Source organism: Myxine glutinosa, chromosome 1 (genome assembly GCF_964187855.1).
Source record: "Myxine glutinosa chromosome 1, kmMyxGlut1.1, whole genome shotgun sequence".
Classification (NCBI taxonomy): domain Eukaryota; kingdom Metazoa; phylum Chordata; class Myxini; order Myxiniformes; family Myxinidae; genus Myxine; species Myxine glutinosa.
In genome coordinates, this window is record NC_136261.1 from 447233121 (window position 1) to 447250006 (window position 16886).

The 16886-nt window shown below is 43.1% G+C and overlaps 1 protein-coding gene across 1 annotated transcript in view; it reads left to right on the forward strand.

Moving 5' to 3' along the window:
* NUP210 (nucleoporin 210) overlaps positions 1-16886 on the forward strand; it is a 148079-nt gene that overhangs the window by 119582 nt on the left and 11611 nt on the right. Inside the window, exons 32-36 of the mRNA XM_068105006.2 lie at positions 10519-10739; positions 11466-11602; positions 11937-12060; positions 12193-12336; positions 16410-16672. Of these exons, the coding sequence (XP_067961107.2) occupies positions 10519-10739; positions 11466-11602; positions 11937-12060; positions 12193-12336; positions 16410-16672 (889 nt within the window). The remainder of the gene's footprint in view (positions 1-10518; positions 10740-11465; positions 11603-11936; positions 12061-12192; positions 12337-16409; positions 16673-16886) is intronic.

Below are 16886 nucleotides of genomic sequence, written 5' to 3' on the forward strand. Positions count from 1 at the left end.
TATTCCTCACCATTATCTATCATTTCTGAACCCCATCTCTCAGTTCAGATTATTCCTCACCATTATCTATCATTTCTGAACGCCATCTCTCAGTTCAGATTATTCCTCACCATTATCTATCATTTCTGAACCCCATCTCTCAGTACAGATTATTCCTCACCATTATCTATCATTTCTGAACCCCATCTCTCAGTACAGATTATTCCTCACCATTATCTATCATTTCTGAACCCCATCTCTCAGTACAGATTATTCCTCACCATTATCTATCATTTCTGAACGCCATCTCTCAGTACAGATTATTCCTCACCATTTTCTATCATTTCTGAACCCCGTCTCTCAGTACAGATTACTCCTCACCATTTTCTATCATTTCTGAACGCCATCTCTCAGTTCAGATTATTCCTCACCATTTTCTATCATTTCTGAACCCCATCTCTCAGTACAGATTATTCCTCACCATTATCTATCATTTCTGAACCCCATCTCTCAGTACAGATTATTCCTCACCATTATCTATCATTTCTGAACCCCATCTCTCAGTTCAGATTATTCCTCACCATTATCTATCATTTCTGAACGCCATCTCTCAGTTCAGATTATTCCTCACCATTATCTATCATTTCTGAACGCCATCTCTCAGTTCAGATTATTCCTCACCATTATCTATCATTTCTGAACCCCATCTCTCAGTTCAGATTATTCCTCACCATTTTCTATCATTGCTGAACCCCATCTCTCAGTTCAGATTATTCCTCACCATTATCTATCATTTCTGAACGCCATCTCTCAGTTCAGATTATTCCTCACCATTATCTATCATTTCTGAACGCCATCTCTCAGTACAGATTATTCCTCACCATTATCTATCATTGCTGAACCCCATCTCTCAGTACAGATTATTCCTCACCATTATCTATCATTTCTGAACGCCATCTCTCAGTACAGATTATTCCTCACCATTTTCTATCATTTCTGAACCCCATCTCTCAGTACAGATTATTCCTCACCATTTTCTATCATTTCTGAACCCCATCTCTCAGTTCAGATTATTCCTCACCATTATCTATCATTGCTGAACCCCATCTCTCAGTACAGATTATTCCTCACCATTATCTATCATTGCTGAACCCCATCTCTCAGTGCAGATTATTCCTCACCATTATCTATCATTGCTGAACCCCATCTCTCAGTGCAGATTATTCCTCACCATTATCTATCATTTCTGAACCCCATCTCTCAGTACAGATTATTCCTCACCATTATCTATCATTTCTGAACCCCATCTCTCAGTACAGATTATTCCTCACCATTTTCTATCATTTCTGAACGCCATCTCTCAGTGCAGATTATTCCTCACCATTATCTATCATTTCTGAACGCCATCTCTCAGTACAGATTATTCCTCACCATTTTCTATCATTTCTGAACCCCATCTCTCAGTACAGATTATTCCTCACCATTTTCTATCATTGCTGAACCCCATCTCTCAGTGCAGATTATTCCTCACCATTTTCTATCATTTCTGAACGCCATCTCTCAGTGCAGATTATTCCTCACCATTATCTATCATTTCTGAACGCCATCTCTCAGTACAGATTATTCCTCACCATTTTCTATCATTTCTGAACCCCATCTCTCAGTACAGATTATTCCTCACCATTTTCTATCATTTCTGAACGCCATCTCTCAGTGCAGATTATTCCTCACCATTATCTATCATTTCTGAACGCCATCTCTCAGTACAGATTATTCCTCACCATTTTCTATCATTTCTGAACCCCATCTCTCAGTACAGATTATTCCTCACCATTTTCTATCATTGCTGAACCCCATCTCTCAGTGCAGATTATTCCTCACCATTTTCTATCATTTCTGAACGCCATCTCTCAGTGCAGATTATTCCTCACCATTATCTATCATTTCTGAACGCCATCTCTCAGTACAGATTATTCCTCACCATTTTCTATCATTTCTGAAAGCCATCTCTCAGTACAGATTATTCCTCACCATTATCTATCATTTCTGAACCCCATCTCTCAGTACAGATTATTCCTCACCATTTTCTATCATTGCTGAACCCCATCTCTCAGTGCAGATTATTCCTCACCATTTTCTATCATTTCTGAACGCCATCTCTCAGTACAGATTATTCCTCACCATTTTCTATCATTTCTGAAAGCCATCTCTCAGTACAGATTATTCCTCACCATTATCTCCATTTCTGAACCCCATTTCTCAGTTCAGATAATTCCTCACCATTATCTATCATTTCTGAACCCCATCTCTCAGTACAGATTATTCCTCACCATTATCTATCATTTCTGAACCCCATCTCTCAGTACAGATTATTCCTCACCATTATCTATCATTTCTGAACCCCATCTCTCAGTACAGATTATTCCTCACCATTATCTATCATTTCTGAACGCCATCTCTCAGTACAGATTATTCCTCACCATTTTCTATCATTTCTGAACCCCATCTCTCAGTGCAGATTATTCCTCACCATTATCTATCATTTCTGAACGCCATCTCTCAGTACAGATTATTCCTCACCATTTTCTATCATTTCTGAAAGCCATCTCTCAGTACAGATTATTCCTCACCATTTTCTATCATTGCTGAACCCCATCTCTCAGTGCAGATTATTCCTCACCATTTTCTATCATTTCTGAACGCCATCTCTCAGTACAGATTATTCCTCACCATTATCTCCATTTCTGAACCCCATTTCTCAGTTCAGATAATTCCTCACCATTATCTATCATTTCTGAACCCCATCTCTCAGTACAGATTATTCCTCACCATTTTCTATCATTTCTGAACCCCATCTCTCAGTACAGATTATTCCTCACCATTTTCTATCATTTCTGAACGCCATCTCTCAGTTCAGATTATTCCTCACCATTTTCTATCATTTCTGAACGCCATCTCTCAGTACAGATTATTCCTCACCATTTTCTATCATTTCTTAACCCCATCTCTCAGTACAGATTATTCCTCACCATTTTCTATCATTTCTGAACGCCATCTCTCAGTACAGATTATTCCTCACCATTATCTATCATTTCTGAACCCCATCTCTCAGTACAGATTATTCCTCACCATTATCTATCATTTCTGAACCCCATCTCTCAGTGCAGATTATTCCTCACCATTATCTATCATTTCTGAACGCCATCTCTCAGTACAGATTATTCCTCACCATTATCTCCATTTCTGAACGCCATCTCTCAGTTCAGATTATTCCTCACCATTATCTATCATTTCTGAACGCCATCTCTCAGTACAGATTATTCCTCACCATTATCTATCATTTCTGAACCCCATCTCTCAGTTCAGATTATTCCTCACCATTATCTATCATTTCTGAACCCCATCTCTCAGTACAGATTATTCCTCACCATTATCTCCATTTCTGAACCCCATTTCTCAGTACAGATTATTCCTCACCATTATCTATCATTTCTGAACGCCATCTCTCAGTACAGATTATTCCTCACCATTATCTCCATTTCTGAACGCCATCTCTCAGTTCAGATTATTCCTCACCATTATCTATCATTTCTGAACGCCATCTCTCAGTACAGATTATTCCTCACCATTATCTATCATTTCTGAACCCCATCTCTCAGTTCAGATTATTCCTCACCATTATCTATCATTTCTGAACCCCATCTCTCAGTTCAGATTATTCCTCACCATTTTCTATCATTTCTGAACCCATCTCTCAGTACAGATTATTCCTCACCATTATCTATCATTTCTGAACCCATCTCTCAGTACAGATTATTCCTCACCATTATCTATCATTTCTGAACCCCATCTCTCAGTACAGATTATTCCTCACCATTTTCTATCATTTCTGAACGCCATCTCTCAGTACAGATTATTCCTCACCATTTTCTATCATTTCTGAACCCCATCTCTCAGTACAGATTATTCCTCACCATTTTCTATCATTTCTGAACGCCATCTCTCAGTACAGATTATTCCTCACCATTTTCTATCATTTCTGAACCCCATCTCTCAGTACAGATTATTCCTCACCATTTTCTATCATTTCTGAACGCCATCTCTCAGTACAGATTATTCCTCACCATTTTCTATCATTTCTGAACCCCATCTCTCAGTTCAGATTATTCCTCACCATTATCTATCATTTCTGAACGCCATCTCTCAGTACAGATTATTCCTCACCATTTTCTATCATTTCTGAACGCCATCTCTCAGTACAGATTATTCCTCACCATTTTCTATCATTTCTGAACCCCATCTCTCAGTACAGATTATTCCTCACCATTTTCTATCATTTCTGAACGCCATTTCTCAGTACAGATTATTCCTCACCATTATCTATCATTTCTGAACGCCATCTCTCAGTTCAGATTATTCCTCACCATTATCTATCATTTCTGAACGCCATCTCTCAGTTCAGATTATTCCTCACCATTATCTATCATTTCTGAACGCCATCTCTCAGTTCAGATTATTCCTCACCATTATCTATCATTTCTGAACGCCATCTCTCAGTTCAGATTATTCCTCACCATTATCTATCATTTCTGAACCCCATCTCTCAGTTCAGATTATTCCTCACCATTATCTATCATTTCTGAACCCCATCTCTCAGTTCAGATTATTCCTCACCATTATCTGTCATTTCTGAACGCCATCTCTCAGTACAGATTATTCCTCACCATTATCTATCATTGCTGAACGCCATCTCTCAGTACAGATTATTCCTCACCATTATCTATCATTTCTGAACCCCATCTCTCAGTTCAGATTATTCCTCACCATTATCTATCATTTCTGAACGCCATCTCTCAGTTCAGATTATTCCTCACCATTATCTGTCATTTCTGAACGCCATCTCTCAGTACAGATTATTCCTCACCATTATCTATCATTGCTGAACGCCATCTCTCAGTACAGATTATTCCTCACCATTATCTATCATTTCTGAACGCCATCTCTCAGTTCAGATTATTCCTCACCATTATCTATCATTTCTGAACCCCATCTCTCAGTTCAGATTATGCCTCACCATTATCTATCATTTCTGAACCCCATCTCTCAGTTCAGATTATTCCTCACCATTATCTATCATTTCTGAACCCCATCTCTCAGTTCAGATTATTCCTCACCATTATCTATCATTTCTGAACGCCATCTCTCAGTTCAGATTATTCCTCACCATTATCTATCATTTCTGAACCCCATCTCTCAGTACAGATTATTCCTCACCATTATCTATCATTTCTGAACCCCATCTCTCAGTACAGATTATTCCTCACCATTATCTATCATTTCTGAACCCCATCTCTCAGTACAGATTATTCCTCACCATTATCTATCATTTCTGAACGCCATCTCTCAGTACAGATTATTCCTCACCATTTTCTATCATTTCTGAACCCCGTCTCTCAGTACAGATTACTCCTCACCATTTTCTATCATTTCTGAACGCCATCTCTCAGTTCAGATTATTCCTCACCATTTTCTATCATTTCTGAACCCCATCTCTCAGTACAGATTATTCCTCACCATTATCTATCATTTCTGAACCCCATCTCTCAGTACAGATTATTCCTCACCATTATCTATCATTTCTGAACCCCATCTCTCAGTTCAGATTATTCCTCACCATTATCTATCATTTCTGAACGCCATCTCTCAGTTCAGATTATTCCTCACCATTATCTATCATTTCTGAACGCCATCTCTCAGTTCAGATTATTCCTCACCATTATCTATCATTTCTGAACCCCATCTCTCAGTTCAGATTATTCCTCACCATTTTCTATCATTGCTGAACCCCATCTCTCAGTTCAGATTATTCCTCACCATTATCTATCATTTCTGAACGCCATCTCTCAGTTCAGATTATTCCTCACCATTATCTATCATTTCTGAACGCCATCTCTCAGTACAGATTATTCCTCACCATTATCTATCATTGCTGAACCCCATCTCTCAGTACAGATTATTCCTCACCATTATCTATCATTTCTGAACGCCATCTCTCAGTACAGATTATTCCTCACCATTTTCTATCATTTCTGAACCCCATCTCTCAGTACAGATTATTCCTCACCATTTTCTATCATTTCTGAACCCCATCTCTCAGTTCAGATTATTCCTCACCATTATCTATCATTGCTGAACCCCATCTCTCAGTACAGATTATTCCTCACCATTATCTATCATTGCTGAACCCCATCTCTCAGTGCAGATTATTCCTCACCATTATCTATCATTGCTGAACCCCATCTCTCAGTGCAGATTATTCCTCACCATTATCTATCATTTCTGAACCCCATCTCTCAGTACAGATTATTCCTCACCATTATCTATCATTTCTGAACCCCATCTCTCAGTACAGATTATTCCTCACCATTTTCTATCATTTCTGAACGCCATCTCTCAGTGCAGATTATTCCTCACCATTATCTATCATTTCTGAACGCCATCTCTCAGTACAGATTATTCCTCACCATTTTCTATCATTTCTGAACCCCATCTCTCAGTACAGATTATTCCTCACCATTTTCTATCATTGCTGAACCCCATCTCTCAGTGCAGATTATTCCTCACCATTTTCTATCATTTCTGAACGCCATCTCTCAGTGCAGATTATTCCTCACCATTATCTATCATTTCTGAACACCATCTCTCAGTACAGATTATTCCTCACCATTTTCTATCATTTCTGAACCCCATCTCTCAGTACAGATTATTCCTCACCATTTTCTATCATTTCTGAACGCCATCTCTCAGTGCAGATTATTCCTCACCATTATCTATCATTTCTGAACGCCATCTCTCAGTACAGATTATTCCTCACCATTTTCTATCATTTCTGAACCCCATCTCTCAGTACAGATTATTCCTCACCATTTTCTATCATTGCTGAACCCCATCTCTCAGTGCAGATTATTCCTCACCATTTTCTATCATTTCTGAACGCCATCTCTCAGTGCAGATTATTCCTCACCATTATCTATCATTTCTGAACGCCATCTCTCAGTACAGATTATTCCTCACCATTTTCTATCATTTCTGAAAGCCATCTCTCAGTACAGATTATTCCTCACCATTATCTATCATTTCTGAACCCCATCTCTCAGTACAGATTATTCCTCACCATTTTCTATCATTGCTGAACCCCATCTCTCAGTGCAGATTATTCCTCACCATTTTCTATCATTTCTGAACGCCATCTCTCAGTACAGATTATTCCTCACCATTTTCTATCATTTCTGAAAGCCATCTCTCAGTACAGATTATTCCTCACCATTATCTCCATTTCTGAACCCCATTTCTCAGTTCAGATAATTCCTCACCATTATCTATCATTTCTGAACCCCATCTCTCAGTACAGATTATTCCTCACCATTATCTATCATTTCTGAACCCCATCTCTCAGTACAGATTATTCCTCACCATTATCTATCATTTCTGAACCCCATCTCTCAGTACAGATTATTCCTCACCATTATCTATCATTTCTGAACGCCATCTCTCAGTACAGATTATTCCTCACCATTTTCTATCATTTCTGAACCCCATCTCTCAGTGCAGATTATTCCTCACCATTATCTATCATTTCTGAACGCCATCTCTCAGTACAGATTATTCCTCACCATTTTCTATCATTTCTGAAAGCCATCTCTCAGTACAGATTATTCCTCACCATTTTCTATCATTGCTGAACCCCATCTCTCAGTGCAGATTATTCCTCACCATTTTCTATCATTTCTGAACGCCATCTCTCAGTACAGATTATTCCTCACCATTATCTCCATTTCTGAACCCCATTTCTCAGTTCAGATAATTCCTCACCATTATCTATCATTTCTGAACCCCATCTCTCAGTACAGATTATTCCTCACCATTTTCTATCATTTCTGAACCCCATCTCTCAGTACAGATTATTCCTCACCATTTTCTATCATTTCTGAACGCCATCTCTCAGTTCAGATTATTCCTCACCATTTTCTATCATTTCTGAACGCCATCTCTCAGTACAGATTATTCCTCACCATTTTCTATCATTTCTTAACCCCATCTCTCAGTACAGATTATTCCTCACCATTTTCTATCATTTCTGAACGCCATCTCTCAGTACAGATTATTCCTCACCATTTTCTATCATTTCTTAACCCCATCTCTCAGTACAGATTATTCCTCACCATTATCTATCATTTCTGAACGCCATCTCTCAGTTCAGATTATTCCTCACCATTTTCTATCATTTCTGAACGCCATCTCTCAGTACAGATTATTCCTCACCATTAGCTATCATTTCTGAACGCCATCTCTCAGTACAGATTATTCCTCACCATTATCTATCATTTCTGAACCCCATCTCTCAGTACAGATTATTCCTCACCATTTTCTATCATTTCTGAAAGCCATCTCTCAGTACAGATTATTCCTCACCATTATCTCCATTTCTGAACCCCATTTCTCAGTTCAGATAATTCCTCACCATTATCTATCATTTCTGAACCCCATCTCTCAGTACAGATTATTCCTCACCATTATCTATCATTTCTGAACCCCATTTCTCAGTTCAGATAATTCCTCACCATTATCTATCATTTCTGAACCCCATCTCTCAGTACAGATTATTCCTCACCATTATCTATCATTTCTGAACCCCATCTCTCAGTACAGATTATTCCTCACCATTTTCTATCATTTCTGAACCCCATCTCTCAGTACAGATTATTCCTCACCATTTTCTATCATTTCTGAACCCCATCTCTCAGTGCAGATTATTCCTCACCATTATCTATCATTTCTGAACGCCATCTCTCAGTACAGATTATTCCTCACCATTATCTATCATTTCTGAACGCCATCTCTCAGTTCAGATTATTCCTCACCATTATCTATCATTGCTGAACCCCATCTCTCAGTACAGATTATTCCTCACCATTATCTATCATTTCTGAACGCCATCTCTCAGTTCAGATTATTCCTCACCATTATCTATCATTTCTGAACGCCATCTCTCAGTACAGATTATTCCTCACCATTATCTATCATTTCTGAACACCATCTCTCAGTTCAGATTATTCCTCACCATTATCTATCATTTCTGAACCCCATCTCTCAGTACAGATTATTCCTCACCATTTTCTATCATTTCTGAACCCCATCTCTCAGTACAGATTATTCCTCACCATTTTCTATCATTTCTGAACCCCATCTCTCAGTACAGATTATTCCTCACCATTTTCTATCATTTCTGAACCCCATCTCTCAGTACAGATTATTCCTCACCATTATCTATCATTTCTGAACCCCATCTCTCAGTGCAGATTATTCCTCACCATTATCTATCATTTCTGAACCCCATCTCTCAGTACAGATTATTCCTCACCATTATCTATCATTTCTGAACGCCATCTCTCAGTACAGATTATTCCTCACCATTATCTATCATTTCTGAACACCATCTCTCAGTACAGATTATTCCTCACCATTATCTATCATTTCTGAACCCCATCTCTCAGTTCAGATTATTCCTCACCATTTTCTATCATTTCTGAACCCCATCTCTCAGTACAGATTATTCCTCACCATTTTCTATCATTTCTGAACCCCATCTCTCAGTACAGATTATTCCTCACCATTATCTATCATTTCTGAACCCCATCTCTCAGTTCAGATTATTCCTCACCATTATCTATCATTTCTGAACCCCATCTCTCAGTACAGATTATTCCTCACCATTATCTATCATTTCTGAACGCCATCTCTCAGTACAGATTATTCCTCACCATTATCTATCATTTCTGAACCCCATCTCTCAGTACAGATTATTCCTCACCATTATCTATCATTTCTGAACCCCATCTCTCAGTGCAGATTATTCCTCACCATTATCTATCATTTCTGAACCCCATCTCTCAGTACAGATTATTCCTCACCATTATCTATCATTTCTGAACGCCATCTCTCAGTACAGATTATTCCTCACCATTATCTATCATTTCTGAACGCCATCTCTCAGTACAGATTATTCCTCACCATTTTCTATCATTTCTGAACCCCATCTCTCAGTGCAGATTATTCCTCACCATTATCTATCATTTCTGAACGCCATCTCTCAGTACAGATTATTCCTCACCATTATCTATCATTTCTGAACCCCATCTCTCAGTGCAGATTATTCCTCACCATTATCTATCATTTCTGAACGCCATCTCTCAGTACAGATTATTCCTCACCATTATCTATCATTTCTGAACGCCATCTCTCAGTGCAGATTACTCCTCACCATTATCTATCATTTCTGAACGCCATCTCTCAGTACAGATTATTCCTCACCATTTTCTATCATTTCTGAACCCCATCTCTCAGTACAGATTACTCCTCACCATTATCTATCATTTCTGAACCCCATTTCTCAGTTCAGATTATTCCTCACCATTTTCTTTCCTTCTTCCCTTTACATAAAAATACAAAATGCTTCTTCCATTGTTTTCTTGCACTCAGAGATGATTTGTTACAAATCAACCGCGGAGCCACAAACGGTACTTTCATGGTGAGAGCCGTTGGTGTAGGACTCACACTGCTGTGTGTCGAAGACTCCACGACGTCGGGTCTGACGGATTACATCCCGGTTCCTGTGGGACATGCGATAGGCCCTGAAGTGCTGGACCCCATGACCCAGGGAGATGTGATTTGCCTCGACTCGCTCCTCGATTCACCCGATGGTGGGTTCTTATGCCATATTTCCTGGATGTCCGTTCCTTTTGTCATATCTGCATGAGCTCCTGCACGAGGGTTCCTCACTTTTATAAGTCACGTGTCCATGAAGGACACACCATTTTGTAACAGTTTGTAGATCGATCCATCGTGCACCATCTTAATTTTATCATTTCCATTTCTGTGATTTTCTTTTTTTATTTTATTTAATTACTATTTCCTGGTTTTACTGCTCTTCTACGAGACTGGACATTTGAGACTCGTTTGCATCATGATTGATTGTAAAATGGTGAGCGATCTCTAACCTGATTGAGTAAATCTGTCTTTCGTCTCAATTCTCCCTCCATGGCGTCGTGAGCAGTGCACCGCACTCTCGTGTCATCCCCCATCCTGATCCATGATCTTTATTACCCCCATTAACACTTTCCAACCCTTTATTTCCACATTAATCCTTCCCAACCCTTTATTACCCCATTTACCCTTCCCAACCCTTTATTACCCCATTTACCCTTCCCAACCCTTTATTACCCCCATTAACCCTTCCCAAACTCTTTATTACCCCATTGACCCTTTATTACCCCATTGACCCTTTATTACCCCATTAACCATTCCCAACCCTCATGTAGGTTACCATCTTGCTTGCTAGTTTCAGTGATTCCTCTCCTCCTCACTCTGCGCTCTTCCTGTTTGGTCATTTGCTTGGGGACGCACGACTCCCCTGTCACCCGTGTCAGGTACTCGCGGCGTGTGGAACTCGTCAGACGATGCGGTCCTCTGGGTCGACCCAAAGTGCGGCGTGGCCATGGCACGGAGCCCTGGCTCGGCCGTGGTTCATTACACGATGTCTGGGACGTTTCACACTCACCGTGAGGTCAGTTAGTCGAGTGATCCACGAAACGACGTCTGAACGGTTGTCCTTCCTCGGAGAGCGTCTCCGGACTCGGTACACAAGATGGCGCAATGTGCCCTGCATCGACCCCTTAACCTCCCTCGGGAATTTTTCATTGCTCCACCGCTCCCTTATTGTTGTTATTCCCATTTGTTTACATCTCCATAACTCGGGAAAGTGAGGGTGGCGCCGCGTCCACAGGGATTTGGATGCTCATGGAGGAGCTCTGTGATTTACACATCCTGTAATGTGCATCAATGGATGAATGGTAAAGTATTTGAGGTGTGACAGCATGTGTATGTATATACCTATACAGGTGGTAGTGCTTCCAGTGCAGAGGATATGCGCATTTTCTTCAGTGGAATTGCTCACTAATGTCCCCCAAGCCAACCCATCCCACATCACCATCATCATTGGTGACACAGAGATGAACCTGAGTGGTGAGCAAAGACCTCTCGCTCTCTTCGTCTACGATGGGTTTTTGGGCCTGGTACGTCACCCAACTGCATCGTTTCCTAGTTAACAAGATCTTGTGCACCTGCTTCACGTTTGCTCTCCTGTACTGTTTCCAGGTAAGTGCACAGACCCTCAGCGGGCTGTGTTGGACCATCACGCCTTGCCCTCCACCCTGCACTGCCACATCCGGTTTGCCGACTCGACTGAACCACCTGCAACAGATGTTTTCAGCATCAAGGCCTCGTTCAACCCCACCACTGGTAGGTCATTATGGATACCTCCAACATTTATAATTAATATGGATCTTACATTCCTTAACCCTTTATTATCTTTGCCACTGGAGGTAGAAGGAGGTTTTGTTTTCGGCATTACGGGTTGAGGGAGGAAAGGTCAGCATGACGGGTTGAGGGAGGAAAGGTCAGCATGATGGGTTGAGGGAGGAAAGGTCAGCATGACGGGTTGAAGGAGGAAAGGTCGGCATGACGGGTTGAAGGAGGAAAGGTCGGCATGACGGGTTGAGGGAGGAAAGGTCGGCATGACGGGTTGAGGGAGGAAAGGTCGGCATGACGGGTTGAAGGAGGAAAGGTCAGCATGACGGGTTGAGGGAGGAAAGGTCGGCATTACGGGTTGAGGGAGGAAAGGTCGGCATTACGGGTTGAGGGAGGAAAGGTCGGCATTACGGGTTGAGGGAGGAAAGGTCGGCATGACGGGTTGAGGGAGGAAAGGTCGGCATTACGGGTTGAGGGAGGAAAGGTCGGCATGACGGGTTGAAGGAGGAAAGGTCAGCATGACGGGTTGAGGGAGGAAAGGTCAGCATGACGGGTTGAGGGAGGAAAGGTCGGCATGACGGGTTGAGGGAGGAAAGGTCGGCATGACGGGTTGAAGGAGGAAAGGTCGGCATGACGGGTTGAGGGAGGAAAGGTCGGCATGACGGGTTGAGGGAGGAAAGGTCGGCATGACGGGTTGAAGGAGGAACGGTCGGCATGACGGGTTGAGGAAGGAACGGTCAGCATGACGGGTTGAGGGAAGAAAGGTCGGCATGACGGGTTGAAGGAGGAAAGGTCGGCATGACGGGTTGAGGGAGGAAAGGTCGGCATGACGGATTGAGGGAGGAAAGGTCGGCATGACGAGTTGAAGGAGGAAAGGTCGGCATGACGGGTTGAAGGAGGAAAGGTCGGCATTACGGGTTGAGGGAGGAAAGGTCAGTATGACGGGTTGAGGGAGGAAAGGTCAGCATTACGGGTTGAGGATGAAAGGTCGGCATGACGGGTTGAGGGAGGAAAGGTCGGCATTACGGGTTGAGGGAGGAAAGGTCGGCATGACGGGTTGAAGGAGGAAAGGTCGGCATGACGGGTTGAGGAAGGAACAGTCGGCATGACGGGTTGAGGGAAGAAAGGTCGGCATGACGGGTTGAAGGAGGAAAGGTCGGCATGACGGGTTGAGGGAGGAAAGGTCGGCATGACGGGTTGAGGGAGGAACGGTCAGTATGACGGGTTGAGGGTGGAAAGCTCAGTATGACGGGTTGTAGGAGGAAAGGTTAGCTTGACGGGTTGAGGGAGGAAAGGTCAGTATGACGGGTTGAGGGAGGAAAGGTCAGCATGACGGGTTGTAGGAGGAAAGGTCAGCATGACGGTTGAGGGAGGAAAGGTCAGCATGACAGGTTGTAGGAGGAAAGGTCAGCATGACGGGTTGTAGGAGGAAAGGTCAGCATGATGGGTTGAGGGAGGAAAGGTCGGCATGACGGGTTGAGGGAGGAAAGGTCGGCATGACGGGTTGAGGGAGGAAAGGTCGGCATGACGGGTTGAGGGAGGAAAGGTCGGCATGACGGGTTGAGGGAGGAAAGGTCAGTATGACGGGTTGAGGGAGGAAAGGTCAATATGACGGGTTGTAGGAGGAAAGGTCAGTATGACGGGTTGAGGGACGAAAGGTCAGTATGACGGGTTGTGGGAGGAAAGGTCAGTATGACGGGGTGAGGGAGTTAAGGTCAGTATGACGGGTTGAGGGAGGAAAGGTCAGTATGACGGGTTGAGGGAGGAAAGGTCAGTATGACGGGTTGAGGGAGGAAAGGTCAGTATGACGGGTTGAGGGAGGAAAGGTCAGTATGACGGGTTGTAGGAGGAAAGGTTAGCTTGACGGGTTGAGGGAGGAAAGGTCGGCATGACGGGTTGAGGGAGGAAAGGTTGGCGTGGCCGGTTGAAGGAGGAAAGGTCAGTATGACGGGTTGAGGGAGGAAAGGTCGGCATGACGGGTTGAGGGAGGAAAGGTTGGCGTGGCCGGTTGAAGGAGGAAAGGTCAGTATGACGGGTTGAGGGAGGAAAGGTCAGTATGACGGGTTGTAGGAGGAAAGGTTAGCTTGACGGGTTGAGGGAGGAACGGTCGGCATGACGGGTTGAGGGAGGAAAGGTTGGCGTGGCCGGTTGAAGGAGGAAAGGTTGGCATGACTGGTTGAGGGAGGAAAGGTCGGCGTGGCCAGTTGAAGTAGGAAAGGTCGGCTTGATGGGTTGAGGGAGGAAAGGTCGGCGTGGTCGGTTGAGGGAGGAAAGGTCGGCTTGATGGGTTGAGGGAGGAAAGGTCGGCGTGGCCGGTTGAAGGAGGAAAGGTCGGCTTGATGGGTTGAGGGAGGAAAGGTCGGCGTGGCCGGTTGAAGGAGGAAAGGTCGGCGTGGCCGGTTGAAGGAGGAAAGGTCGGCATGACGGGTTGAGGGAGGAAAGGTTGGCGTGGCCGGTTGAAGGAGGAAAGGTCAGTATGACGGGTTGAGGGAGGAAAGGTCAGTATGATGGGTTGAGGGAGGAAAGGTCAGTATGATGGGTTGTAGGAGGAAAGGTCGGCTTGATGGGTTGAGGGAGGAAAGGTCGGCTTGATGGGTTGAGGGAGGAAAGGTCGGCATGACGGGTTGACGTAGGAAAGGTCGGCAAGTGATGGGTTGAAGTAGGAAAGGTCGGCATGACGGGTTGAAGTAGGAAAGGTCGGCATGACGGGTTGAAGTAGGAAAGGTCGGCACGTGATGGGTTAAAAATAGGTTACAAGGAAGATATCTATCTATAATTCCATTAATCTCTGTGTGTATGTGTGTATGTGTGTATGTGTGTATGTTTGTCTGTGACCGCTGTTTCTCGACAACTACCGGTCCGATATACTTTAAACTTGCCAGGTATATTGCTGGGGACCCGAGGATGTGCCTTTTCAAGGTTTCATATTAATCGGAGAAGTAGTTACCGAGCTATGGCGATTTCTTTACCAAACACTGCAAGCCGTTCGCTTTGGACCAAACTATTGCATGTAAATAGAGGGGGGGGTTCTGTGGTCGTTGCGAATGGACCAAACCATTCATGTAAATAGAGGGGGGGGGGGGTTCTGTGGTCGTTACTGCCACGTGGTTTCAAAGTTTTTTTTTGTTGTTGTTGTTTGCACGCATGTTTTTTTGCACCCACGTACGGGCACGCCCTAGGATGTTTACACACACACACCCCTACACAAATTTTTTTTTTTTTTTTTTTTTTTTGGCAAGGAACGGGCACCCACGTACGGGCACGTCCTAGCTTATATATAGTACGGGCATGCCCTAGTTGTTTTAAACATGGTAAGAACATGTTCTCGTGATATTGTTTGTCTTTCCATTCTTCTTTCCTGTCATGAAGAGTGAGTTGTGATATCAGTATCACGTGTTCAGGAATGCTTATCCCATATCGCAGCAGGACAGCCAACAATAATCCATATATACTTCGACAGGGACATGGCCACATGAGATGATCGAAGGATTCTTAACTTTTGGCAAAAAAAAAAATGGATGAGGTGGAAATTTGTTCTTCAGTTAAAATCCTCCAAGTTTTGTTTTATATTATTTTCCTTCACAAATCCGATTTTTTTCCCCAGTTTTCCTGTCCCGAGTTTCCTTCTGTGCAAATTCCTCCCTCGCCCCCCCCCCCCCCCCCCCACCTTTCCCTCCATGTTGTTCCTTTTATTCTGTTACGTCCTGATGTGTTCAGTGTTGTCTCTCCTCCACGATCCTTGATTCTGTACACAAAAACAATGTTGTTAAAGCATGCCATTGTATTGTGGTGGTGAGCCGGCTGTCCTCAAGTTTGCGACAAAGGTTAAAATCCCACAAAGCTGTTCCCTTAAGCATGTGGCCCAGTGAGTTGCTTGCATGGCATTGTGGGTGAAATTTGTTGGTCCTATTTACGTTTTTCCGGTATTTTTATATTCCATACGTACAGGGTTGATTTGGCCTGATGTTTATCTTTATCCGAAATGATTTTCTTGGGTTGATACCAACCAAATGCTGATGACTCTGTTCCTCATTGCTATGGTCGTGACCTTTTTGTCGTTGTAGGACATCACAATTGTGAGGTCTCGCCCCTTCCGGCTCCGGTCTCCTCGGCGCAGCGCCAGGCCCTGAGCCGGCGATCCACTTCGGTGCTGATCCACGGAACGCCGGTCTCGAATCCCCGGCAGGCGATTCCCGAGATCGTATCCGTGAAGGTTCCGTTCCACCCTGCGTTCTACCTGCCGATCCCACAGTTGCTCCTGTCCGTGGGACAACCCAAGGCCGAGCTCGAGGTCTATGCCACGAACGCTGTGCTGGATAGTCTGCAGGTATGTTTGACGAAAATGTCGCAGAAAACATTTCTTGGCTCTTCTGAGGGCAGACGCACAGTTGCTCCGAGCTTTTTTTTTTTTCTTTTTTTGTACACAGGATCGAGGCTCGTGAAAGAGCTAACATTTATCACACAAAAAAAATCAAACAGACACATAAAACATATAATGAGGGTAGTGGTAGACAATATGGGGAGAGATGGGGAAGCACAAA